The following is a 27,833-nucleotide window of genomic DNA, read 5'->3' on the forward strand; positions in this document are numbered from 1 at the left end:
TGAGAGCGATTGAAAAGAACTAAAAATTGAGAAATGTTGTGTGCTGCCTTTTGGCTGATGAGCATTTCCTTGTTCCTGCCCTTGTTCTGTGGGCTGGTGTGAGCAGGAACACTGAGTGGGATGTTCACGGCTGTTCTTGCTCCCAGTAGGGGTCTGTGGTGGGGGCACCCTGTCCTTGGTTGTGCTCCAGGCTCACTGTCTGACACTGGCACAGGTTGCCCAGAGAAGCTGTGGCTGCCCTGCCCCTGGCAATGTTCAAGGGCAGGCTGGACAGGGCTTGGAGCAGCCTGGGCTAGTGGAAGGTGTCCCTGCCCATGGCAGGGGGTGGAACTGGATGAGCTCCCAGGTCCCTTCCAACCCAAACCATTCCGTCATTCTGTATTTCAGTCCTGTGTAGAATACATGGTTACTCAGGGTGCTGGTTGTTCAGAGCTTGCATGAGGAATATGGAGAGGCACTGAGCATCTTCCAGCAGGGCTGTTTCTGTGAGGGGTTTAAGGGGTCTTTTAGAAGGATTACTCCAGGGAATGGAGTAATTTACATGCTACCACACACTTTGACTGAAACATGTTGCTCTTTTGCACAGTGCCAAACCTCCTCACCTGAGAGCTGGCTGAGCTCTGTTAGTGAGTGATCACCACATTTTAAATTATTCAGGGCAAGGCACAAGTGGAGACCCAGCACTTACACTCTGCTGACCTGGAGGTGAAACAGCCCTGGACAAAGGGGCAGTAATCACAGTCATTGAAAATGACAAATGAGAAGTCTGTCTGCAGAGCAGTTGTCTCCAGTTGATTGCCCTGAGTAATTTTTTAATTTTAGGGTTTTGTTTGCAGAATTTGCCCTAGCCAGTGATGCAGCATAGTGACTTTGCTCCTTGGTATTTAGCCTGTGTGTCTTACAGCAAGCTCCTGCCCCCAGAGAAGCAGGAATTGCACCACTTTAGCCTGGCATCATGATGCTGCAGCTCTTTTCTGGTGCCATCACAGAAGCACCAGGGAGAGATTCATCCCATATAAAATATCATCCATGGATAAGTTATGAATCAGTCTTTGTCAAGTAAACATTGGTCCAATTTGGTTCCATTGCAAAGTCTAACATCTCCAATGAACTGCTGATTCTTCTTGTCAAGCAGGAACAAGGTTTAGGCTTAATTCAGTGAGGTGTGTTAACACATTCTTAAAAGTTCAGTCCCCTGGCTCAGTGTCATTGGATCTGCTTCCTCTCACCTAGGTGGGTTTGGTTTGTTGCATGATTTTAGTGGTTGAGCTCACAGCCAGTGTGAAGATCACTTTCTCTGTTGGTATTATCTTGATTAAACTGTTCAAATTTGCATGTTCAACAGTGTTCCAGCAAGATATTTTACATATTTATCTTTTAAATAAGGAAGATTTTCTCTCTTGTGTGTTGCCTTAGTAGAAGCATGTCTCTAAAATGCTTAAACCCAAATGTTGGTGGGTTTGAATTTTTGCAGGGTTCTCGGTGCTCCTCAGATGCCAACATGCTTGGAGAGATGATGTTTGGCTCTGTGGCCATGAGCTACAAGGGCTCCACATTGAAAATTCATCAGATCCGGTAAGATTAACTGTTTGCTGCAGGTGTTTTCAGAAGACTCACTCCTTAGTGCTGATAAACAGTGAATTGAATGGCACAAGTGTAGAGTAAAATGCATTTCTGTGTTTGCTTTAAAGTCAGTCTGATGTCATTTTTGAAATAAAAGGCTGTTATGTCGTGTTAAGGTCAATAAAATCTGGAGGGCTGTGAAACGGGAGGCAGAGCCTGTCTTGGCACTGTTTCTGACTGACATCTTCCCTCCTTGTCCCCAGCTCCCCTCCCCAGCTCATGCTCAGCAAGGTGTTCACAGCTCGCACGGGAAGCAGCATCTACGGCAGCCTGAACACGTGAGTGCCCTGCGCTTTGTAGCTATTGCACAGAAGCAGAACACAAATAAGGATGCAGGACTTTCTTTGGACCCTCCAGATTCTTTCTCTAAAAAAAGAACTCCTTGCTACATCCTGTCAGTGGTGTCCTCGCCTTTCCCTCATGGTTTTCTTCACCTCAGCTGGCTCTAAGGGAATGAATGAACCATTCCTTCCATGCTGATGTGGTGAACCTCAATATTGTAAGGTACAAAAGTACCTACCTACAACCTTGGGGATTCAGTCCAAGATGAAAAAAAATACAAAAATATGTTACAAAAATATTTGTTTTCTGTTATTAAATGATTCACCTGAAGATGTGGCTTAGGCTATGAAAGCTTTTTCTAGTAGAAGCCAGTGTTCTTACCTTGTCTGTTCCATTTTGGCTATAATGAACTATCTCTCCATTCTACTGAAATGCAAATCACTGGTTTGTTGTATGTTTTATGTTTGTTATAGGTTGCAGGACAGTCTTGAGTTCATTAATCAAGACAGCAATACATTAAAGCCTGACCACAGTACAATTATGAATGGACTTCTTGGGAATATAGGTAATTGCACACAGATTTTATTTGCTGATATCTTTAATTGAGTAATCATAGATTCTAGAACATGCAAATCCTTTAAATAGAATCAAATTTTAAAAAAGCTGAAGACGTAACAGAAAATTAATGCTGATGGAGCTTGGAGGAGAATAACTTGGACTGTTCAGGGAATTAGCAGTCATTCAGCATACACAGCTGCATATGTGTATATAAAGTACATAACAGAAATATTTATATATACTTAAGTTCAAATACAGAAAATGTTGGAAAATAACATTCTTTAGAAATTCCTGAAGAGCATATCTCTGATCAGGCAGGAGTGACTCTGCCTGGCTCAGTTCCCTGGTTGTATTTTCGTTAATAATTCTCGTTCTGCTCTGTACTCTGCCCACCTGAGCGCTGTAGCCGCGTGTCCTGTGCGAGTCTCAGTTAACCTTGCCCAGCTGCGCTGCAGCTTTGGATCAGATTAGACAGAATATCTTTGTGTTCTCTCCTCTGGCTGACCATGGCAGCTAAGCAGTCTTGAGAAACCATCTGGTGTCCTCAGTTCTCGGCTTCCCTGGAAGAGCTGTGGGTGGAGGCTCTGTGAACATTAGATAACAAAGGTCTTGGCTTTTCCTCTTGGGAGCAGTTGAGCTGATAGGACTGGACTTCAGCGCTTGGTTGTCCAGTGTAGCAGCCTGTTCCATGGCTCTCTCCCCCCTTTCTGTTCATTTTGATTGTTGACTTTCCAAGGAAATGTCTGTTGTAGGTGGAATAAGGGGCTTAATTTCACAATTGCTTTGCAGGATATTGCTGTATGTAAAATATGCTTTTATAGGATTGGAAGTAAGGAGTGTATTTGATGACTGTGATACTCTTAAATGGGTTTCTGACTCTGATATGGTTCTTGATCTTAGAGATGTTTACTGCTTTCCTTCACATTGACTTTGCTAAGACTGTGTCCAAGCATGGGCTTAAATGCTTTTCAAGCTCATGAGCTGTGTACGTCATTAAAATAATTTGCAGTAGTCCATTTGTAAGGGAAACCAGTTAAGGTTGTAAGAACCTTACAACCTACAAATTCATTTTCCACAGTCCTTTCAGGCTTCAGTTGTGATTTTTGCAGTGAATGTGGTGCCTGATTTAAGAGACAGGAGATCACCTTCATTTACTGTTAGGGTTTGCTGTGGCTTGTGCCTGGCAGAAATTTGCTGTAGCATTAGAGTGATCTAAACTGCAAGTTCCAGTTCAGATAATGCAGCTCTTAGGCATGGAGTGATTCAGGTGTAGCCAGTGCCAGCTGTTCACCTGTGTCCAGCTGTGAGGTGACTGCCCCAAGAACCAAGCAGGAGGTATGGGCACCTCTGGGCAAGGGTGTGTGGCAAGAGGCACAAGGTTGCCAGCAAGAAGAGGATCCTGAAGTTTTCTTTGTGATTGAGCTGCACAAGTTTTCAACAAGTGTTTTGTTTACAGTTCCCATTTGAGCACAGAGGGAACCCTAGGTAAAGCAGGGAGAGGAGTTAATCTGTAACTGCAGCATTTCTAACGACTGTGCTCAGCAGCACAGACTGCTCCTGCCTCACCTGTGACAGGAGGAGGGGCTATGTGTTTTGGCTGGGAACTATTTACAAGGTGCTTTTTTTCAGATGTGCTGGTTAAAAAAAAAACAAAGCAGACCTGGTCATGTGTTCCCTTTAATGACTGGAGGCCTAAGAGAATGGAAGGGAGCTTTGAGGTGCAACCTTTGTGTTTTATATAATCAGAAAACTTTGAGTGAGCACTGGGTTCAAATACAGGAGAGGGACTGGCAATTAACTCTTTAAAAATACTTATGTGTTTTTTGTGGCTCTGTGTACAGTAAATACACTGTTTCCCTGGTATATGTATAATCCAATATTTTAAAATTAACTACTGAGACTGCTAACATTTATTTTCTATGGGATCATTTCACTCAACTTATGTACTGACTATTCTCAGAACTACTTCAGCCTATAATTTTCTGTTGTTTCTACTAAGATGAATTCCTGCCTTCTTTCTCCCCCTTCCTCCTTCTCTTCAGAAGCAGTGTTCCCAGGCACCCCACCAGTGTGGATGTTAAAACAAACATTATACTCTGTGATGAATCTCCTGTTTGTGGTCAAATCAGGCTTTGAGCCTGCATAAATTAATCATTTTTCAACCTTAAAATTTAAAAAAAAAAAAGCCCCTTTGAGATCCTCCCATCCTTGTATGGGAGACAGTAGAAAGCTGGGTCTATTATTTTAATCTATAAATACTGTATAGCCCAGCTGTGAGACTCATCCTCACATCAGCGTTCTGGTAAAGCCTCAGAGCTGTTCTCCTGCCTGTGTTACTCTGCACTTATGTTGGCTCAAACCTTTCCCTGCCCTGGCCCCCTCCCTATGGACTGTTCTGCTTTACTAACCTCATTCTCTGATGTGTATTTTACGTTTTGCCATGTAGGTCTTTCCCAGCTTTGCAGCCCCAGGCGGGCATTCTCAGAGCAAGGTCCGCTCCGCCTCATCCGGAGCGCCTCTTTCTTTGCAGGTTTGCTGTGTGCTGTGTGCTGTGCTGTGGGGCTAGTCTAGCTGGGGTGACAAACTGTGTGGATTTGTAGTTTAGCCCTGCAAATAAGATCTCATATTTATTAAAAAAAAAAAAAAAAAGAAAATGGACAGTGGTGTTTGCTCCCTTACCTTTCTGGACACATTCCTTAAATCCCCAGAGGAAAGCAGGCATTTAATTGTCCTCTTTGGGATTGTCTGTGTTGTTTTGTTTTGGAAACTTAAAAATTTAAATATGGAATTAATATTTATGGGGATAATATTTCACAATGATGTCAAGCTATTTTGATCTGGATTGGTTTCAACCAAATTGTAAAAATTAGAGCTAAATTAGATTAATTCAAAATGGACATTTCTTTCCTTTAGTGGATCTTATTTCCATGGCTGAGTAGCTTTATTTCACACACATATTTGTAAAATATATCACATTTAAAGACTGTTGAGCCTTGTCAGTACGTTAGATCTTGTCTATACGCAGACTGTGAATCTGGACAGCTTACAGCTTAGTTGAACAACCAATACACTGCTCACAACTTAAAAGTATCAATTCCTTTAAAAATACATATATAATACCTGAGAAAGCTGGTGTAGGAATGAAGTTGTGTTTATTTTGAGTTTTGGTGGGTTTTTGCCTATACACTGAGTACTACAAATGTGACCAGCATCCTCTTGGTACGATCAAATTTTATTGAAAATTATCTGTGGAAAGAAACAAAGTACTCGTTTTAGTTTGCTCTAAAATAGGTGTATGGACTTGAGAAAAACACATAAAGGCTTCTCAGGTAAGTGTTTTGGTTTGTTCAGCTAAGCAGCCTTTCTTGGTGATGGCCTTGTGCAGTGCTGTTGATCTGAATTAATGAGCATGTTTTTGTTTCATTAATTACATGGAGATCTGCAAACAAGAAAAGAACTATACATTCTCCTGCTAATTGGTATTCCTTGTTTTACAGTTCACAGCAACCCTATGGATATGCCTGGGAGGGAGCAGAATGAGGATAGAGACAGCGGTATAGCAAGATCTGGTAATGGCAGTTCCATGTGTTAACCCTGTAAACTCCAAAAATATTAATTTGTCATGGGATCTCTGCACATCATGGAGTAGTGCTGAAATGGGATTGTTCTGGTTTGCTCTGTGACATTAATGACACCTCTCTGTACAGGTCCAGATGGTGCAGGTGTTGAGGGTGTGTGTTGGGCACCTCACAGTAACCTGACAGCAGTGTCTTTTTTTAAACAAGCTGCAAATAAGCAAGGCAGATTAAATATTAAAATGAACTTGCAGCATTTCTAAACAATAATTGCCGTCAGCTCCTTTCCAAATCCAGGAGGCCAGGTTGGATGGGGCTTGGAGCAACCTGGTGTGGTGAAAGGTGTCCCTGCCCATGGCAGGGGATGGAATCAGATGAGCTTTCAGATCCCTTCCAACCCAAATAATTCTGTGATTCTGTGTTCCTATGATGGTAATGTTAAAACACTGATTGGCCTCAACAGCACCCCTTTCCTCCCTCCAAATTCAGGATGTTGGACACTTGGGCTAGGATTGTAAAGGCTGTTAAAGGATGTGATCAACATTACTCCTTTCCACGAGGAATTTATTTCCTGATACTCAGGTTGCTGAGCAAGGTGCATTCTGTGCATTATCTATTATGTAAATCAGCAGGACTGTCCCACCCTTGTCATGCTTGTATGGCTTGTTAATGTCATTATAAACTGGTTATTTTTATATTAGAAACATAGATAAGCAAAAGACAAGGCACTTGAGAAGCAACACCAGTATATCTTGAGATACTTGGTCTAGTTGCTGGTGTTGTATTCCAAATGCTCTTTTTTTCTGGAGAGGTTTTTATTCCTCTTGTTCTTGCAGCATCTCTTAGCAGTCTGCTCATCACTCCGTTTCCATCCCCGGGCTCCTCGTTCAACAAGAGCTGTGCCAGCAGCTACCAGCGGCGCTGGCGCCGCAGCCAGACCACCAGCCTGGAGAACGGCGTCTTCCCTCGATGGTGAGCTGTTGGTGGAAGTGCTGCCTGCTGCCCATACACCACTGTCAGCCTGATTCTGCTCTTGCATAAGTACATCTGCTCTTGCCGATGCTCTCACCGGGGTATTTACAGAGGTGGAAGTCAGGCTGATCTTTTTTAGTCTTTGTGTTCCTCGTGGCGTTCATTGTTTTTTCACTAACTGGAAAGCCTTCAGCAACTTGTAAATCTGTAGGCTATAGTTTTGAGGATGAGAAGCCCTAAAATCGTACTCAAAACACAAATTCTTGGCAGGAATGGGAGAGAACTAGAATACCATGTTCTGATCCTATAAACACTTTGTATCTGGTTCCAGAGTTTTGTGATTGCAGAATCAATTAATAGATGTTTGTAAAAAATCACAAAGGGGTTGTTATCAAAGATGATGATTTGGCAACACATTCAAGCAAAAGGCATTTGTTGAAGTTAAATGTTCAAGAACTGAATCACACAGGAAACCAAGGTACAACTTTAAGCAGTGGATTGCATTAACTTTCCCTTTTGTTCCTGCTCCAAAGGTCCATGGATGAAAGCTTCAACTTGTCAGATGACAGCTCTGGTCCAAACCCAGGAATTGTTAGGAAGAAAAAAATAGCAATTGGGGTTATTTTTTCACTCTCAAGAGATGAAGATGAAAACAACAAATTTAATGAGTTCTTTTTTTCACACTTCCCTCTTTTTGAGAGTCACATGAACAAACTGAAGAGTGCAATAGAACAGGTAAACATAGTTGCTTTGGCTTCTTGCACTTGTGTATGTTCTCCCAGCCTTGTCAGATTAATTTCTAACTCCTATTGCTAGTTACAAAAGTGGGATCAACTTGATGTTGGGTGTGGGAATTGCATCACTGCAGTTAAAACTTTGACCTCTTTTGTGCCTGGAATGGTGAAAAGCACAAAAGAGGCAGAAGCTGCAAATGTGCCTCACCTGTCTTCCCTCAGATGGGAAAGTTGGCACTTGGACCGTCACTTTATCGCTTAAAAAAATTATTTGCATGACCAGTTGAACAAAAGATAAAGTCAAACACATGACTTGGTTTTCCATTTTCTGTGCTTCTGTAGCTCTGTGTTACTTATCTGTTTAATGATTGTTTTCAAGGCCATGAAAATGAGCCGGAGATCAGCTGATGCCAGCCAGCGGAGTTTGGCATATAACAGAATTGTGGATGCCCTAAATGAGTTCAGGTCAGCCATATGTCTCCTGTCTTTTCTGTTTCTTTCTTCAAAAGCACTTGAGCTGTTTTAGAAGGATCTTCTTAGTGCGGGATAAGTAACTTAAAATGTCTAAAGTCATCTGCAAAAGTTAGTACAGCAAAGGACTGGTGATACCAAGCCATCCTAATGTGTCTGAGGTTTTGGATTTTTCCAAGTGTGTGTGTCCATCAGTCCTGTGTGAACAGGACCCAGATGTTCAAAGTTTCCTATGTTTTAGGTGATAAGGAAGCTCCCAGTGACCTCTTAAATGGTCTTTTGTGGCCTGTTGAGAGGGGGGAAAGCCTTGCAAAGCCCTGTTAGGGAAATCCTCCTCTAGTGTGTATTGTCCTGATGTGTGAGCAAAGCTCACCTCTCTCTAAGCTGTGCTCCAAAGGTGTTTCAGAAAAACAGCTAGAAAGAGGGAGAGCTGTCTTTACCCACAGTCAAATGCCGTGCTGTAATCCTTGGCTATTGGTACCTGCAGAGATTCTCTGTCCAACAGATATTATACAAAGTAACACAGATAAGCACATCCCTGGCATTTAGCTGTATTTTCTTTCTGTAGTTGAAGTCATGGGGAGGGAGTTAAGATGAAATCCTTCTGTTTGGAGTGATTCATCTCCTCTCAGATGGGAGTGGCAGGGTGCTTCCTTTTACAACCACTACTTTTTAGAGCTACTTTTTAGAGACATTATTGAAGACAGCTCTCTGATGTTATAAAAAGAAATTTCTGACATCAGGATGTATTTTACTGAACAGAGAAGGATCCTGAGGGCTCACTTACTTTTCCACAATTCCACTTCTTACCTGAATGCCATGGATTAGGTGGTGCTGCAGGACGAAGGCACAGTGTATTTTAAATTTTTTTAGAAGCTCACCTGCAGGCAGTCACAAGGAAGGGCAGAGGATATGTCCTGTAGGGACAGAAGGCAGAAGAGAGGGAGCACGTGGGCCTGTGGTGAGAGGTGGATGGATAAGCTGTGCCAAGAGAGGGAGCAGAGGGAGCTCATGACTGCTGGGAGCCGCTGATCCAGCCCAGGGCTCTGAGACAAGTTCAGCAACTCGGAGCAGCCACAATGATTCCTCCACTCCCACAGCTCTGCCCTGTCTCTCCTCCCAGGTCTCTCCCTGAGCCTTTTCTGTGCCTTCCCACCCTCTGTTAACACCAGCTCCCCAGCTGTTTTCCAAACCTTCCCCCCAAAACATTCCCCCTCAAGATATACTCAGCGGACTTTGCCCGTTCTCCTTTGTCCTTCCAAGTTAAACAGTTCCAGAGGGCTGGGGAGGGGCACCTATCCCAAGTCAAAAGCAGGAAAAAAACCCTGAAAACACAGGCCAAATCCCCTGTGCTGGCTTTTCCTTTGGAGGGACACTCAGCAGTGCTGGGATGGGGTGAGGAAGCTGCTGTGGTCAGGCTGAGGAAGAAAGCACTGTCCCAGCAGACACAGGCAGGTTGGCACTCACTGCACACCAGGAGCTGGGATCATTCCCGTGACATGGCCATTGCATAACCAGCACTGGGAGCATGTAACCACCAGTTCTATGCAGAGGTTTCCATGGTGATATAAATATTGCTCTTTAATAGTGTAATGAAGTTAATTAAATCCAGTTTAATTTCATGGAAATTAATTTCCTGGGGCAGCAGCCTTTGGCAATTTTTGGGTTTTGCTGGGGTTTTTTAAAGGGTTGCATTCAGAGGTGGGCAGCAGCTGGTGCCCCCAGTCTAGGCAGGGTCCTTGTGCCCCTGTGACATGCATGTCATCCTCATTTCTGTGACATGCAAGACACCCTTGCTTTTCAAAGCAATGCAGGATGAGTCTGGTAAGAAGAGAGAGGTATATTTAAATACCAAAGGCTGGATGCAAAGATGCTTTGGCACAGGTTCAGCAAACCCATTTAGGACACTATTATCTCTTTAGGTGTCTGCTTTCCCACTGAAGTCACGGGGAAGTCAGGAGACAAGTCCTTTGGTGAACCTGAGACTTGTGTTGATTCCTGTCCTCTTAGCAAATTGTGCTGGAGGGAAGAAGGGTGCTGACTTCAGTGGGCTGGTGGTTCTAAAATGTAATCCTGTTGCTGGTTTAACTCATTGCAGTCTAGTTGTTTTAAGGGGAATTTTCTTTGTTTTTTCCTTTGTTTTTTTTTTTAAACCCCCCCAGATTTTCAGAGATGCTCAAGAGTAGCTGATGTGCACTTGTCTGGTGATCAGAATAACCTCAGATCAGTGGGCATGGGAGATGTGCTGCCCTGCTGATCAGGGAAGGTAGCATGGCACCCCAGAGTCCCCTCTGCAGGGAAGGGGCTGTGGCTGTAGGTCACTCCTCTGCCTGCAAAAAGGGAGCTGGGTCCAAGCTGGAAAACAAAACTGCCTTCTCTCAAAGGCCCAAGCTGCTTCTGCAAATCGAGGCTGTTGACAAATTTGCCATCAGTTTGGTACCCAGCTCCAGGCCTACCTTTGCATCATTAGTCACTTTACAGCAATTTTTAATTTTCTGAAGCACTGATGGGTGTAGCTATTAACACTTGACTTAGAGGCTTAGAACTCTCTGTGGATGTCAGCTGTGCAGACACATGACTTACGAAATAAGCTACTGTACTTGCATAAACATTTTGGCTCCCCCGGTCCCTGGGGCCAACGCAGCACATTGATAACACAGATTATGCATGTGACTAATACCTGTGTGGCACAAATGCTGGCTGGCAAGGAAACCCTGATTGCAGGGCCTGGGGAAACACCTCTCTGCTCTCTGGCAGACAGATTTGATCCCATTTTCTGCCAGTAATTTTTAAGCAGCTTATGCTGCTGTGAACTGAGCGCTGTGCTCAGTGGTGCCAGCACGGGCACTGAGTTGTGGGGGAGCCCCGCTCCTGCATTCCCTGCAGTGGGAATTGCCTTTGTTTTGCTCTTCCTTTATAAGGAAGAATCATCTTTGGAAGGAAGCAATGAGGATAGGAAACAAATGTATGTGAATTAAGCTTTGTAAACTACTGATAATTTTCTTTCTTTGCCATTATGGTGTGGCTCCTAAATAGCAGAGCTGCTTTGGGGGCACAGTGTTGAGGGTCGCTGTGTTTTCCTTGGGGAGGAAGGGGCTGCAGCAGCATGCTTTCATCCATGAGGAGCTATGTGGCTTGTTTGATTTGTACAGCAGCAGGAAAAGATGTCTTGGATTGGTGCTGAAAATTGGTCCTTAAGTCGAGAGTGGTTGGGGGTGTATGTGGGTGAGGGTGAAGCTGTGCTGTGGTGTCTGTTGGAGCAGGGCTGCTCACCTTGGTGCCACCTGTGCCCACAGGGCAGGCAGACCCCAGAGGAATCGGGCTGGGCTTGGCTCAGGGCTCCCTTTTTGCTTGGCCAGGCTGGGCTTCATGGCTCTCAGACCCTGTGAGATGTGAAGGTGTTCCCTGAGGGGCTCCTCTGGCCCCTGTGCTCCACGCTGCATTGCTGGGGCCAAGGTGCCTGGGAGCTCCAGGCTGGAGTTCAACCTCCCAGAGGCGTTTCCAAATATAAACCAATTTAAATGTACCAGAACCCTCAAAAGAGCAGAGTCTCTCATTAACTGAGCTTTCCCTCACATGCTGGTGTGTGTGTGCGGAGGGAGGGGAGGGGATGCTGCTGCAGATGGCCAAGAGGAGAGGGGCCAAGTGGGTTTTTAATGATTGTTATTTTTAAAATCCAGTTAACTTCCCTGTAGTGGTTTTTTGTGTCTTTTTTTTTTTTGTTTGTTTTGTTTTGTTTTCGTTTTTGCCCTTTGCTATCTGGCAGGAGAGCTTCCCTGGCTGTTGGAAGAGCTGGGAAGCAGTTAATCCTTGCCCTTGGTCTCAGTGCCATTGCTGCCTTCCTGGCGTGGAGGGTTCCCTGTGCTGCAGTCACATGCCTGCTGGCCTCGGGCCAGGCAATCTGATCTGGCTCGGAGGAAACACTATCAGCTGCAGATGCAGCCAGGGTTACCAGAATAGTAAATAACGAGTCACAAGACTCGGGCTATCTTTTCAACGAAAACAAGTATTTTAATATGTTGGTTTCAGTATAGAAGTAGTTTCTTTTTTCAAAACAGCCGAGGTGCAAGAGGCTTAGCTTGGGTTAGTTTGCATAGGATGGAGAAATAAGCTGTATTTTACATTAAGTTGTGCTGTTTATCTTCAGATTCTCAGGTCAGCTGTGTCTGGGGGGTGTAAGCGTTCATACTTGTTTTGAGCTTTGAAACTCCTTGAGTTTGAGATCCCTGGACTTGAGGTTTCTTCATTTTTTTTTGGCATCTTTAACATCTGCTCCAGTTAATGGGCTGTGAACAGAAAGCTTTCCCCTAATAAAACCCCCCCAAAACCCCTGCAGAGGAATGAACTCCCGGTACCCCCAGACTGCTTGTGCTGCTGGAGACCCTCTGGTGGCCCAGAGGCAGTGCTGGTGTCCCTGGCTGTGTGCCCCACTCCTGTCTCGGCAGCAGGACTTGTGCTCAGGTCTGTCACCAGCCTGGGCTTTCCTCCCAGGACAGGACCGCAGCAGAGGGTAACATGGAGCAGCTGGTGAGGCTGCTCCAAAGTGACCCAGCAGACAGCAGAGCCTCTGGGGGCTGGGCAGTGCAGAGGTAACTCAGCTGTCCCCCTCTCCAGCACACTGACTCTTTTGTGGTGCTCTCATCATGCTTCTGGCAGGGGAGGATTTGAAGGTCTAACCTTTGAAGAAGACTGAGTTGATTTTCGCTGTTGTGAGCACAGAGGATGGATTTTGTATTTGATCAAAATTAGTAGGAAAAGTAAGGCAGAGAAAGCCACTGCCCCCTCACTTCTTCCTTCTGGAGCAGCCTTGGTGACCTCAGTCACCTTTGCTGCCCTTTGGGGAGCAGCTCTGGGGTCACCACCAGCTGCTTCTGTGCCCAGTAACTGGGGGTGCCTCCCTCGTCCCCGGGGAGCCCCTGCAGCAGGGAGGGATGTGCTGTGCTGCTGCTGACGTGCAGCTCTCACTTCCTGGGAGTTCCACTTTAAACACTAAACCATGGACGATTTGGCAGCTGCTGCTCCAGTGTGTTTGCCTGCCTGCTGTGCACAGCTCTGCTTCTGAGAGTGAATGTAAATTCTGAGACCATGATATCCAGAGAAGATATATAAGATGCAATAGAAGTTCAGAGGTTTTTATATCTATAGAAAAGAAGATATAAGAGCTTTATAAATCAGGGGTGGTGCTAGGGATAATAAGGTAATGTATATCTTTGCCTTTTAAAACAAAAATACTTTGCCTAGAAAAAGTAGTGCATTAGGCAGGGTGAAACCTGAATTGATCAGTCATTTCCCATGTCCTTTTGGGTTTTTTCTACTGTGTTAAAAATCCAGCTTCCCATAGTGTCATAATGTAGGCTTTGTACTTTAAACTATAACTTGTTTATATTTTAGAGAGTTTAACAGTAAACTGAGGGATTTTAATCTGGTATTTTACTGCAGAGCAAATTTTTAATCATACATTTGCTGTCCTCTGTAGAGTCAAAAAGGATGTGGTGAGTGTGTAATAGGTACAGCCACAGGGTGACTTTACTGTCATACTCTCTATTTAAAGCTGAAGATGTGAACTGGTTCCCTGCTCTACACACCCACACGTCATAGGCTTGGCCTGGATATACACCAAGTTTTTAAAGCAAGGAGGAAGTTAAGGTATTGTTATAAGTCAGATACATACAACCTTGTCCTAGTCATAAATAAAGCAGAAGTTTGTTTTAAATGAAATGAAGAACAAGCAGGGAGATAAGAAGAAATGATCCATTCCTTCATTCAGAGCAGGGCAGCTCTTGGCTTGTGCCAGGGAATGTTGCTGTGTTTGGGATTAGGTCAGGTGGGTGCAGGAGGAGCCTGTGAGGTTCAGCTCTCTGAGGTAAAGGTGAATTTGTACTATTTAATGAACAGCATGGTCTGGATAATGGTTGCTGAGAGAAATTTTGTTTCTGATAGAAATGATAGCTGGATCTAAATGTTGCACAGAATTCTTTCAAGCTGGGATTTCTACTTTTTGTTGTTATTGTTTGGGTTTTTTTGTTCAGTTTGGTTTTTTGGGGGCTGTTGGGTTTTTTGTTTGGGGTTCTTTTTGTTTGCTTTTTTTCTTTAACCTCCTGGATTTTTTGGTTTTGTTTTCTAGAACAACTATTTGCAATCTCTACACGATGCCACGGATTGGGGAGCCTGTCTGGCTCACCATGATGTCAGGGACACCAGAGAAGAACCAGCTGTGCCACCGCTTCATGAAGGAGTTCACTTTCTTGATGGAAAATGCTTCTAAAAATCAGTATGGTGGATTTCAGTTTCTAAATTACATCTATGATTGTGCCTTTTTATTTCAAACCAATTTTTAAATAAGTTGTTTAATTCCTGGTAATCAGAGAATCAAAAGGCCATCCATAAATACTTTATTTTTGAAAAAAATTAGAAATTATCTCATTAAATTTCTGCTTCCCCACAATCCTCTAAATCTTGGTAGAGGCCGAACATCTGAAACATGTCCATAGGAAGTATGTGATGTGTGTGGATGTCTGGAAAGGGGTGAAGGTACCTTACAAAGTGCATTAACTTATCTTGCAGAATCAGTTATCATATGATGAGCAGGATTATGCATTCAGGAAGAGCTGTGTCTGTAATACTGTCAGACCACAAACCTTAAATACAATTTTAAAATGCCACTAAAGAACTGCTCACTCACCTCTCTGGCCTCAGGCCCCACCTGTGAGCAGATGCTGAAAACTGAGAAAGAAAGTTTCTGATAGACTGGGAGAATCTGATAAATTTACTCTTTTGTCAGTACTTTATCCCCTTTTCCCAGGGCATGAGCAGGGGAAGTTTCTAAAGGGTTTTTCTCCATTAAAGTCCTAAAAAGAGCACAAGTGTAGTTTGTGTGGGAATGGCACTAGCAGATCAGGTGTTTGGTCAGGGGCACTGCTCCCTGCAGGGTGGGAAGGGGCTGCTGCTCCCATCCTCCAGCTCTGCCACCACCTTTGGCATCTCTTCTCTCCCCTGAGGGGAAGGTGACAGTGGCCACTGTGACAGTGCTCACTGTGGTCTGCCTGCTCCTGCCCCAGTGCAATGGGAGAAACTACAGGGAATTTGAGGGGTGCAGATGCATTTTCTGAAAATCAGTTCCTGCTTCAGTGGAGGGTCTTTGCTGGGATTGTCTCCTTTGATCCCTGCCATTCTCAGTCCTGTGCATGTTGGTTACATTTAAGAAGTCATTTATCTGGGGTTGTTCTCTTTATTTTAAATATAATATTTTAAGTGATGAGAAAAATTAAGCCCTTTATCCTTCCCAATCTAGTTTTAAATTTCCTCTCCTCCTTTGGCTGTCTCTAGTGTGGTTGCATGGAAGCTGTAGGGTTCCTGATGCTTGTAAATTATTCTAATAACACTATTTTGAGACATTTAGCTCTTTTCCTCCCCACACGTGAGCCACTGTGACCAACAGCACCGTGTGTTGGTGTGTGGAGCCTGCTGAGCCAAGCTCCTGCCAGGAAAACCAACTGGGAAAACTCCACAGAGCAGAAACCATGCTCTATCATTGCAGTAAATCAGATAGTTCATGTTTTTCAGGAAGTTTTTTTCACCTTAATTGCTTAGCCAGTGAAAACTGTTTTGCCAGCATAAGAACACAGCTTTGCTGGCTGAGCTACAGAACTTTGGGGGGGTTATTTTTGAAAAGGAGCAGCCATATGGGCTGAAATTGCACAATAGTTAGGTGAAAGAACACAGTATCCAGCTATTTTACAGGTTTGGTAGCAATAGTCTTCCTTCTCGTCCAAAGTCACAAGTCTTAGGGGGTTTGGGATCTCTTTGGAGTACAGGGGCCACACAGTGCCACTGCTTTCTTGCAGTGAGTGAAATAAATGTGTTTTGAGATATTTTACAACATCAAACTTGCAAAATAGGAAGTCTTATAACAAAGTTAGAATATTTCATTTTATTTTAAACGTGTGTTCTAAAAAAGAGCTTTGCCAGGGTGGGAGAGAGGGTCCAGCCACCCTTTCTCTTCCCAAGGAACCAAGGCTGAAGAGATGATCTCTGCTGATTTTGTCAGGCTGTTTCTTTAATCCTTGATCCATATAGACTGGAGCTGCTGTCAGTTTAACATCTTGAGTGTATATCTGGAAAAAACCCCCAATATGTTGAACATTTTGCTTTCAGGTTTTTACCAGCTTTGCTGACTGCAGTGCTGACTAACCACCTGGCCTGGGTCCCCACTGTCATGCCCAATGGCCAGCCACCAATAAGAATCTTCCTGGAGAAGCATTCTTCCCAGAGTGTGGACATGCTGGCCAAAACTCATCCCTACAACCCACTGTGGGCTCAGCTCGGTACGTGGCAAATACCTCTAAACCCCCAGCAGCTTTACAGAAATGGGAGTGCATGAGGTGAGGTTTAAGATGCTGCTTACTCCCCTCCCAGGTTATTTATTTTCAATACAAAATGAGACAAAAGTGTGTTTCAAGCTTAGAGGTGGTCACTGTGATTTTTTATGTTTTAAGTTTTTAAGGCATTATCCATTAAAAAATGTTAGCCAAAAAGTGAAGTCCTCTTTAGTCCTCTCTGTTGGGTCCCTTAAGGTCCCCTGCTCTGGTGCTGGTGGAGGATTCCAAGCCTCCTCTGGTCCTCCTCCTCCTGTAAGGAAAATCTGCTTTTATGTTGTGGGATGCCACTATCACTAAACCTCATTCTGGAATGAGAAAATCAAGAAAATTCATATTTTGATCAGAAGTGAACATACTTTTAATACAATGGAGTGAAGCAGGACAGTAAGTCAAAGCTTGGCAACCCCCAGGGAAGGTCTCAGAGCCCAGTCAGTGGGTAGCTGGTCATACTGTCTGATAACTGCCCAGCAGAGAAGAGCAGGGGAGGTCAGATCGTCCTGCTCTGCACACAAACTCAATCATGGAATTAGATTAGGGAAGGTTTTGTGAGGTGGTGCTATTATTGTACAGGTAGGAATGGCCAGGATGTTAGCAAGAAAACTTGATTTCAGGCCTCATGTGGCTTAGGGTGGCCTTCAAGAGGACTCCTTGTCCCGTCAGCCCTGGAGTCAGCCCTTGTCCCCTCAGCCCTAATACCTCCAGAACACACAGGCACTTGCCCAGGTGACTCGACTACAGCCAGAACACCCCATCCAACCCATAGCAGAACTCAGGGAAGAGAAGAGAAGGAGGTTGGCTTCAGCCATGCACCTGCCATGGTCACTTTTTGTCCTCATTCCTGGCATGGGTTTGTTTCTTTTACAGCTTTCTTTTGTGGGTAAAAGTCCAGCCCACTTTCCAGACTTTCCAGGGTAATTTGGCACAGATGCCTCCTCTCTCCCATGGCTGTATAAGGATCCCAGGAGATGAGCCTCCAAAGCTGTAGTGGGGTGGTGTGAATGCTCCCTGATGTGTGAAGTCACATGTCCCCCTGACCAGTGGCTCACCTTACAGATCATACCAACAGCATCTTTGGGATTCTCTTACTGAAAACAAAGTACAGCATAGCTGTTTTAACTCTACTGCTTTAGTATTTCTCTCTTGTAGACCTGGTCTTTGAAAACTGGCCCAACAGCTAGCTGTTAGAAGAATAAATTATTGCAAAGATGCCAGGTAATTGTGTGTTTAATTTCCTGTCCTAGGTGACCTGTATGGGGCCATTGGATCACCTGTGAGATTAGCGAAAACAGTCGTGGTTGGCAAAAGACATGACCTGGTCCAGAGGTTGCTTTATTTCCTCACTTACTTCATCAGATGCTCTGAACTTCAAGAGACACACCTTCTGGAAAATGGAGAAGATGAGGCCATCGTCATGCCTGGCACTGTTATCACCACCACGCTGGAGAAAGGAGAAGTGGAAGAGTCTGAGTATGTGCTTGTCACGATGCACAAGAACAGGGGCAACTTGCTCCCCACTGAGTCTGAAGAGATGAGAGCTCCCAACTGCAGCTGTAAATACTGCAAATGTCCCATTTCCCTCGCACAGAACATAGAAGGTGTTGCACAGCAAGAGAGAGAAGACATGCAAAGCACTCCTAAGGTAGAGCTGGAATCTTCTTCAGATGAGAACAGAACCATCGTTCCTGAGGATGGCCAGGAAGATGCCGTGGATGTGACACAACCAAGGCCCTGCCTGGATAGCAAACTGGAGACTGTGGTGTGCACAGGGTCGGCTTCACCAGAGAAATGTGTGGGGACAGAATCTTGTTTGGAGCCAGCAGGCAGCTCATGGAGGAGTGAGGATGCGCTGGAGGCGGGCAGCCAGGCAGGAGGGGGCACAAGGAGCCCCGGCATTGCCGTGGAGAAGAAGCCGCCCGATAAGCTCTTCATGGACGCGTTTCCGTGCGGCGCTGCCGAGGCTCAGACAAAGGTGACTTTCCTCATCGGAGATTCCATGTCACCTGACTCAGACATCGAACTGAGAAGTCAGGCAGTAGTGGAACAAATTGCCAGGCATCACAGCCCGCCAGCAGCGGAGGCAGGAGTGTCTGCTGATCAGAACTGTGAAGCTAAACAAACTGTTGAGGACCAAAATAGAGACTGTGGGACAGCTGAACCCTTTCCTCAAGTTGCTAGTGAGCATCAGAGCTGGAACTCAAACCCATACAGTGCTGAGAGCATGAGTCTTTTTGATGAATATTTCACTGATGACAGTTCAGTTGAAACCCAGACTACTGACGATATTCCAGGGCAAGCAGCTGCGAACCTTCTTGCTCACAACAGTAGTTTAGAATTTTCTAAAAAGCTGTGTACAAAGGCTTGCAAACCACCTAGTGAATTTTGTAAATTTATGGACTCTGTTCGACAAGAGACGTACAAAAACTGCTTTAATGAGCAGGACCAAAGAGAGAAAATCTCTATTCGTGTCCCCCATGGGGACAGGGAAAATGTAGAGAAAAAAGTGGCTCCGGGAATTGACTGGGACATTCCAAGAAATGAGAGTTCAGACAGTGCCCTGGGTGACAGCGAGAGTGAGGATACAGGCCATGATCTAACTAGACTGGGCAGTAACTATTATGGAGGAGAGCAAGAAGACTGGGCAGAGGAGTATGAGATTCCCTTCCCTGGGTAAGTACTGTTCAGCACTAACAGAGCCTAAAAAAGATGGAGTCTCTTCTCATGTCACATATTTGGAGGACTGTAGCCTAGCTTGGCATCAGCGGTTGGAAAAGTGTCTCTTGAGCTTGCTGGTTGTTGAGTAATATTGAGAGATCAGTTGTCTGGAAAAAAATACTAATGGTGTATTGTGATCTTGGCTTGTATTCTCTGCTTCCATGATAAGCTGACTGCAAAAGCTGACTGCAAACTTTTTTAAAAGTGCTTGACTTCAAGTTAGAAGAGATATGAAAAAAGTAGAAATGCAACCTATGTAAGGTGAATTTGCTGTTTACTGTTTTACACCTCTTTGATATGCCTTTCTTGCAGGTCAAAATTAGTTGAAGTCAACTCTGTCCAGCCCAGTATTGCCAATTTTGGAAGATCCTTACTAGGAGGTTACTGTTCCTCTTACGTCCCTGACTTTGTTTTGCAAGGAATAGGAAGTGATGAAAAGCTGAGGCACTGTTTGGTGTCAGATTTGTCTCATGCTGTGCAGGTAATTAAGCTATATTTGGTAAATGTATTTCTCACAGTAGGGAAAGATAAATGTTTGTGAAGGTACAAACCTGCTGGAAGTGGAAATATTTCCTGTCACAGCTCCTGACAGATTTCTCCAGTCCCAGGTCACCAATTTTTCTCTGCTCTCAATTAATGTATCTGAAAAACGTGGATATTTCACTGCAGTTCTGGAGCATGAAAGATCAGACTCCTACTGAAGCCAGCTGGGAGGCTTGTGCCCTGGGAAGATGGATCTCAGTGCTAAGCTGTATCACTGTGTCCTGTAGGCTTGGCAGCTGATGGTTGTGTCCCACAGGATGGAATGATGTTAAACAAGCCCATGTGCTGAGGTTGTGCCTCTCTCCCTGGGCACACAGTCCTCCTGCAGTGCTGCAGAAGCTCTCATTGCTCCCTCCTCTGTCCCTGCACGTCTGACCAATGTGCTGCTGCTTGTGCAGCAGAATGTGTTCTCCATCACAAATGCTCAGTATTTTGGAGACATTGCTCCTTCTTTAGGATGGTAGTCCATGTGTCCAATAGCACTGTCCTCATTGGAGAAGGAGAAAGCAATGTAAAGATAATGGTCTGAAGAGAACTCGTGCTTCTGATGTGTTGGAGCTCCTCCACAGCTGCTTTTCCCTAGATGAACTGGGGCATGACTAGAAAGTGTGGTATTTCCTCCCCCTTTTACCAGGAAAGAAGTAGAAAGCAGGCTGTCACTGAAAGTGTGACATCTGTTCCCATCTAGTTTATTCCTCAGAGAATAAGGGAAAACAGACTGCTGAGAAGCCACTTTCCTGAGACATTCCAAAAAGTCTCCTTTTCCCTACTTTTCACTTCAACAATGTGCATTAGACCTGCAGCCCTTCTCTGCATGCCCTTGCTGACTCCTTGGAAGCAGATAATTGCTAACAGTTCAGCCCAGAAAATTTATTAGGGAAGGACAGTGGGTTTCCAAATACTCCCTTTTTGAACCTTTTTTCATGGCTTTGGAGAGGTGGAAACCAGCAGGGGGGGATGGCAAGACACAGGCTTGGTTCCTAACTCCCTCTGCTGGCCTCCCGTGAAGGAAAACCTGTGACAGCTGGGAATAATCTGACCTCGTTAATACAGCCACACTAAACAGCAAGTTGAATTTTTGGTGCTTTCAGTTTTAGGAGTTTAAAATACACTTTAGATATGTCAGAATTATTTATATCAAATGCCAAAAGTAACTGTCAGCCAGTGACATGCTTTAAAGCCTGTAAGAAAAGATAAAATAGCCACTATCCTTCTAAGACTGTGCCTTACTCACAAAACCCCCCCGGTTTTAATGGATGGAATGCAATGTGGGCAGATGTATTTTAGGTGAAGCAGTGTCTGGGATGCTATCCTGCTACCCAGCAATGCTGTCCTAATATCCAGGATGGATATTTCTGTGAAAAGTTTTGTGAAAAGAGTGCTGTCATTTGTCATTCTTGGGGTTCTGCTCTTCATTTTTTGTTCCTAGCACCCTGTTCTGGACGAGCCCATTGCAGAAGCTGTCTGCATTATTGCAGACACGGACAAATGGACGGTGCAAGTGGCCAGTAGCCAGAGGAGAATGATTGAGAATAAACTAGGAAAAGAAGTGTTAGTCTCCAGTCTCGTCTCCAACCTGCTTCATTCCACTCTTCAGCTTTACAAGCATAATTTATCTCCAAACTTTGTAAGTCTAAATGGAAATCACAAGGGTGATTGTTTTGAAGCATCCTTTAACTTCATAGGTTAGAGATACGTAAGGCTCATCCTAGAGTTTGTATTCATAGCCAGTGCAACTTCTGGTGCAGCTGTTTGTGATGCCTATTGAAATGCCACTCTTATCAAAACAGCTGCCTCATTAATTTTGATTTAACATGTAGTCAAAGGCTTCTGCTCAAAAATGAAAGTCCTGCCAGTGAATATCTCACCTAGACACGGCCACAGAACAGTCAGCAGGGGTGTGGGATCTGTGCTTTCTGATTTGGTTCTGTCTTCTCCCTGACACAACTCCTTTTGCTTTTTTTAGTGTGTGATGCACCTAGAAGATCGGCTGCAGGAGCTTTACTTCAAAAGCAAGATGCTGTCTGAGTATCTCAAGGGCCAGATGAGAGTCCATGTCAAGGAGCTGGGCGTGGTGCTGGGGTATGGTCACAAACTTCTCCCAGCAGTGCTACCCTGGGTGTCCTGGTGCTACACCCTCTGCCTGGGCTTGTTCCTAAGCACAGCAAAATGGATTCCTAAATGAGACTGGAACTCCTAAGTTACCCATGGCTTCAGGCTTCTCCTTAGGCATTGCTCAGTCACAAGGATCCCCCAGCTTTTCTGTCTCCCCTGCGGGCAGGAAGATGGGCTCAGCACTCCGGAGCTTATCAAACTCCCTTCTTAGTTGGTCAGTCATCACTGAACAACATGGGGCACCTGATTCCTCCAGGTTGACTTTCCCTACATGGCAGGAAACACTCTCTGTGTCATGTAAGGCACATAATACCTCTCTGTGGGTGTGGGGCATGGGCAGAGGAGTTATTTAAGGGGTGTTTATAGGAAGGCTCTGAGTAAGTTTTCCTGTGGAGGAGTGCAGCATGAGCAGGAAGGCACACAGAACATGTGTGGTGCTGGACATGGCAACTTTAGCTGGTCCTCTGCTCCTGTACTGTGTCCCCCAACTATTATTCCCTTTACTCTGAAGTTAGGCAGGAATTTTCCTTCCCCCATCTGCTTTCTCACCAGTTTGTTGGCCCTGTTAAAAACCCAGCAGACAGGTGGGAGCTCAGGCAGTGCTGACACTGTGGGAGCAGGCACATCTGGAGGGGTGGGAGGAGCAATCTGGCAGCTGCAGTGTGTAGCCCATGGCCCAAGTGCAAGTGCTGGGGCTCGAGCAGGCGGTGTGGGTTCTGACACGTGTTCAGCCCAGTGACATTTCAGGCTGGATTAAACATGACTCTTCTGCTTCCTTTCAGGATTGAATCCAGTGACCTCCCCTTGCTGGCAGCTGTAGCGAGCACTCACTCTCCGTACGTTGCCCAGATCCTACTTTAAAATGCCAGAGGCCACAGACTTTGACTTTTTGCTTCTCTGGAAACAAAGTGGAAGACAACTTGTTCTGGCTCCTTTCTCTTTGCAGCAAGTAAAACAAACTGCTTGTTGAGCTTGCAGCACCTCCATATATGACTGCATGGTGTGCAAACAGTTGGAGACTTCTCCTCTCCCACTTAACAATTTATAAAAAAGGATAAAGAAAGGAGAAAGGAAAACTGAGTAAGCCCAGGATTTCCACCACAGAAAAGTGGAGATTTTAGCAAAGCTGAAGAGATGCATTTTTTTAGCAGTTTCTGCCACAATGGCTGACTGTGACTTATACTGGGGAATGGAGGAAGAACTGCTCTGAGAAATACGTGATGCCATCATCCCTTATAAACTGAACAAGAGAGCAGCTGCCTTCAGCCAGGCTGCAGCTGATGAGGATCACGTTAGGATCTGTAATTCTCAAGCTGCAGTGATTTGTAAACAACTTCTACTTTTTCACATCATAGTCCAATTCTGAATACTTCCCAGACGAAGGACGGGGCAGAGGCCTGGTGTTTTTTTTTGCAAGAAGCTTATTAATGACAGTCAGCTACAGAATTTATTTATGATCTTTCTCCTGGGAAGAGGAACTAGTGGGGGACAGAGGGTGACAGGGAGAACGGAGGAACAGGCCAACAGACAAACTAGCGATGGAGATTCTTGGCTGGATGCTGTAACCAGTATTAAATGTTTATAATGTTTAAATGTTGCTTTATACTAAATGATGCTTTTCTTCATCAACGTAATCAAAATGTTAAAAACAAAAATAATCTAAAGAGAACGGTTGGATGAAATTTCCCCATGGGTTTCCCAGAATGACATGACAATTACCTCTAACTTTTTTATGATATATAAAATCTTGGACCATCATATTCTTTATACATCAGTCAGTCAGCTATTGAAATAATGAACTAGAAATAATTGTACCAAAGCATTGGGGACAAAATGAGTAGACTATTACCCTTAATGGCTCAGGTAACAAATTGATACATTTTTTAAAACCATTCTACAAAAAAAATGAACATTGATTACACCATAGTGTAGTAATATCCAAATTATTTTTTGACAAATATACCCTTGCTGCAGATAACTCTAATCCCTTTTCTACTCACTTGTGTAATTACCAGCAGGAAATGTTGTTTATTTTATTCTCAGCATTTCTCTTTTACTCAGCCATCACTGGTTTGTCATTGTATATACAATAGCTGTACGAGTAGCTGATGGACCCAGCCTGGTGTAAGTAATGTAAATAGACAGTGGGAGGTGGATTATGTTTTCGAAGGCTCTACTACCTCAGTTTAACTGGACACTTCATTCTAGGCTTTGCTTTCCATATTTGTCCTAGCAGCCAATTAATGTTGCTGATTTTTAGCTTCTGTTTTCATCTGTTAGGTTTAGTGTATTGAAATTCATGGATTATCCACACAAGTAGGAGACACATATTCACTTGGTCTCTAAATTGTATAAAATTTCTATAAATACATCATTCTGTAATCATCTTTTCAATAGTACAGCACGCCTGCTATTGTTGTTTGCAGAGTTACTTTAAGTACAAATCTATTTTAACAATTTGATAAACTTGAAAACAATAGGAGAGATCCCTGCCCCACCTCTGTCAGTGACAGAACTCTCCTCCCTTCCTTCTCTGGGGCCAGGATTTGGAGAAGTTTTTCAGTACTACTTAAAATCTGTCACCTAAAACTCTGTTCCAGGGAGATCTACATGGCAAAACCCACCCCTCCCTTCCATGTAGGACTGAGTCTACATCAGGAAGTGACCCCAACATTCATACAGGCAGTGTCATTGGAAACTCTTTTGTATATAAAATCTAATGCTGACTGCTGCAGGGGAAAACCTCATGTTTAATATGTGATCCAAGGATTTGTTTCTCCCATTTTTCAAATGTCTCTTCCTTGCCACACAATTATATTACATCTGGCTTTTGGAATGAGCACAAAACAGGGGTCCAGTTGTGTAAACACGTTTCTAATGAAATATAGGATTGCACTCAGAACATGGATGTTTAACTCTTTGCTAGGATATGTGGTACATGCAGTAGTTAGGATACCATGCTGTGCACAGACCGGCAGCAGTGACCTGGCGGTGTCTGTGCTGCTGGGGCTGGCAGAGGAGGGTTCCTGCCTGTGCCTTGGGAGGTTCTGTGGGTGAGTTCATCCACAGCACGTGCCCAGAGAGCTGGGCAGCTGCACCCTCACCCTGGCATCCCCCAGGACTGTGCTCACAATGATCCTCACAGGAGAATGCAGGTCCTCATTTGAGCCTTCATTGCGTGAATTGTTGGGGTCACTTTGAAATGGGTTTGACTCTCCAGAAAGGCCCTTGCATGGCTGGCAGTGATTATTGACACGAGAGGAGAAGGAGGTGGCTGTTGAGTGGCACTTTGTCTGCTGTCTCTGCCCAGCACCAGCCAGTAATGGCATTAATGATGTGCTCAGTCAGTCCCAGATGGAGCAGCCATGGATGCAGCTTCCTCATCATCCTCCCACAGTGCCAGTCCCTCCTGGCACGGCAGCACCCTCTCCACCTCTCAGCAGTATTGTGGGCAGAACACAACCAAAACCCTTGCGTGATGGGAAGTTTTCTGTGAGTTAACTTTTTGGGTACGTGAACAATGTGGTAGGTATGTCTGTTTGTTAAATACGAAAAGGGATTTTTACAGGATATAGAATTGACTTTTTAAAATATATCACTGTTCTTTTATGTGAATAGAAAACTAATGTTTGATTTATTTTTTTCCACTACTCCCAATCTCCATTATTAACATGTCTTAATTTTCTGGCTGAAACCTAATTGTACTAGGCACACAAATGAGCAAATTTGATTTTGTTGCAATTGGCAAACACTGGGCTGCTAAGAACAAGAAACTGTTTAAAAGAACAGATTTTACACCTTGCATATGTTTTCCCTATTAGTTCTTAGAGATGTTTTATGACAATTTTTTGCTTTCTCTAAATTATTTAGATGGTGGTACTTGTAAAATGCTGGGTAAAATGTACATACTTGTTATCTCTTCTGTTTTTGTATATATTTCCCAAGATGTGCACTTGTATTATAATAACCATTCCCAATTTTAGGGGAAATTTGTGCAATAAATACAGTATGTCAGTTTAGTTCTGGTACTTTATGTGTCCCTTTTTTGACACGTGCTATGAGTCTGTGGGTGAGTGAACCATCTTACATTTGACACCTGTCTCCTCTCAGCTCCCCTTTTTGGGGCATTCACTTAGCTGAGGCAAAGACAGGAAGGAAGCCACAGGCACCCGAGTACCATGGCGTCTCTCATCTCCCACATTATTCCCAGGGGTCTGCAGAAGAGGATATGATTATTTTCTGTGTGGCTTAGAGCAGAGTAACCACAGGATAATTTCTCGATCCAGGGGTGGGAATCAGCTTGATGTGTTGGCTGCACAAAAGCACAGAGCTCTTAACAGCTCTTTGCTGAGCTGCTGTTGCTTTCTTCTCTCTTAAACATTTATTGTTAAAAAATAGCGGCCTTGTAGTTGGAGGTAAAGTAAGCAGAGAGCCTGGAGATACACGTGACTTCTGAGTCTCTGTGCTGCAAGGAACATCTCTGTTTATGTGCTGCAGCATGCACATTCTGTTCCAGCCATCCCCTCATTTATTTTGTGGTACAGGAGCAGTTACAGGCTTTGCACACCACCCCTGCAGCCTTCTTGTCTTCCCCCTGTACAAGATCCTCTTTGCTGTTGCTACAGGCAGATCTAAATACACCAGCGTTTTAGAAAGTGTTGCTGGTGCTGGCTGGAGATGCTTCTTCACTGGAAGCAGAACTTTTCTGTTTTGACTGCCGAAGAAACACAAGTTCAAATCCTATGGGATCTGTCCAAGCTTTTGGAGCAGAACCTGATTCCTCAGCAGCAGTGGCTTTGCTTTGAGAGTCCTCTGGCAGAGGAGCTGGAAGGTAAATAAATAATCTGTGCCCAATGGGGCTGGTAGTTCTCCCAAAGGAGTGGTTAATTTTCCCGTTGCTGTGGTCAGTGAGAAGGAACAGACATTACAGGACAGGCAGCTCAGCACTGAGGAACAGGAGTGAGAGCTCCTGCCCTGGCTGGCACAGAAAGTGCCAACGTGGAGCATCCCATGGGCTGGGGTCCCCACAGGAACCTGCTGGAAGAGCTGCCATGAGGGTTTATGTGTTGGAGAGGTGCTGTGATTCTACTTCCACAGAAGGACCACTGCTGGGCAGCATTTTCTGCCTCAGCAATACCTGCTGGCCTGCAAGGCTGGGCAGTTGTGTGGCCTCTGGAAAGGAACAGCTTCATGTGAGCCATCACCTGCCCGTCACCCACTTGGGTCTTGCTCAGGCTCTCTGGCAGCTTGTCTCCTCCTAGAAGCATAGCAGCAGGAAACAGCATGTTACTCCCATGTATTTGTTTATTTTCATTACCAAAAATATTTGTACAGCGGCAGAATTTGATTTCCGAACCTCTGTGTGTTCCAGCTGTTTGTTCCCAGCTGGAGTTTAAGGGTGGGGATCAGTGCCTGAGCTCCTGCCTTCAGCTGTGCTCCTGAGAAACAGCTGCAGCAGGGCCCAGAGCCGGTCGCTGGTGGTTACGGTACGAGAAGGTGCAGGGGTAAAGGCAGGTGACAGCCGGTAGCTGGTCCAGCGGTTTGGGATGTCGGAGATAAGGAAAGGCCACCTGCAGCACTCAGGAGTGGCTCGTGCTGAGGCAGCCGGCAGCACCTCCTACGTCCGGCATGACCTCAGAGGACACGGCGGTGACACTCGCCCTTCCCCTCGGCGCACGTCAGCTGAACGCCAGCGCTGGGCGCTGCCCCTGCCCGCTGCTGTTGCTCAAAGCCTCCGCGGGTTGAGCAATGGCCGCGCCGGCCGCAGCTGTGGGCAGGGCAGTTTGTGCCCCGGATCCCATCGGCACCCAGGGAGTGCCGCGGTGCGCTGCGGGCGGAACAACCGGCCCAGGTGGTTGGCAGGGCGAGCC

At 44.9% G+C, this 27,833-nt stretch overlaps 1 protein-coding gene across 1 annotated transcript in view; it reads left to right on the plus strand.

The window, feature by feature from the left end:
* FNIP1 (folliculin interacting protein 1) overlaps positions 1-25,982 on the plus strand; it is a 64,635-nt gene extending 38,653 nt beyond the window's left edge. Inside the window, exons 4-18 of the mRNA XM_041481808.1 lie at positions 1,475-1,575; positions 1,827-1,901; positions 2,379-2,470; positions 4,910-4,993; positions 5,961-6,032; positions 6,875-7,010; positions 7,544-7,745; positions 8,124-8,209; positions 14,340-14,486; positions 16,370-16,539; positions 17,835-19,260; positions 19,618-19,786; positions 21,278-21,475; positions 21,815-21,930; positions 22,746-25,982. Of these exons, the coding sequence (XP_041337742.1) occupies positions 1,475-1,575; positions 1,827-1,901; positions 2,379-2,470; positions 4,910-4,993; positions 5,961-6,032; positions 6,875-7,010; positions 7,544-7,745; positions 8,124-8,209; positions 14,340-14,486; positions 16,370-16,539; positions 17,835-19,260; positions 19,618-19,786; positions 21,278-21,475; positions 21,815-21,930; positions 22,746-22,824 (3,153 nt within the window). The 3' untranslated portion in view covers positions 22,825-25,982. The remainder of the gene's footprint in view (positions 1-1,474; positions 1,576-1,826; positions 1,902-2,378; positions 2,471-4,909; positions 4,994-5,960; positions 6,033-6,874; positions 7,011-7,543; positions 7,746-8,123; positions 8,210-14,339; positions 14,487-16,369; positions 16,540-17,834; positions 19,261-19,617; positions 19,787-21,277; positions 21,476-21,814; positions 21,931-22,745) is intronic.
* Positions 25,983-27,833: the final 1,851 nt, after the last annotated feature.

This window comes from Pyrgilauda ruficollis, unplaced genomic scaffold (genome assembly GCF_017590135.1).
Source record: "Pyrgilauda ruficollis isolate IOZ18807 unplaced genomic scaffold, ASM1759013v1 scaffold57, whole genome shotgun sequence".
Taxonomy (NCBI): Eukaryota; Metazoa; Chordata; class Aves; order Passeriformes; family Passeridae; genus Pyrgilauda; species Pyrgilauda ruficollis.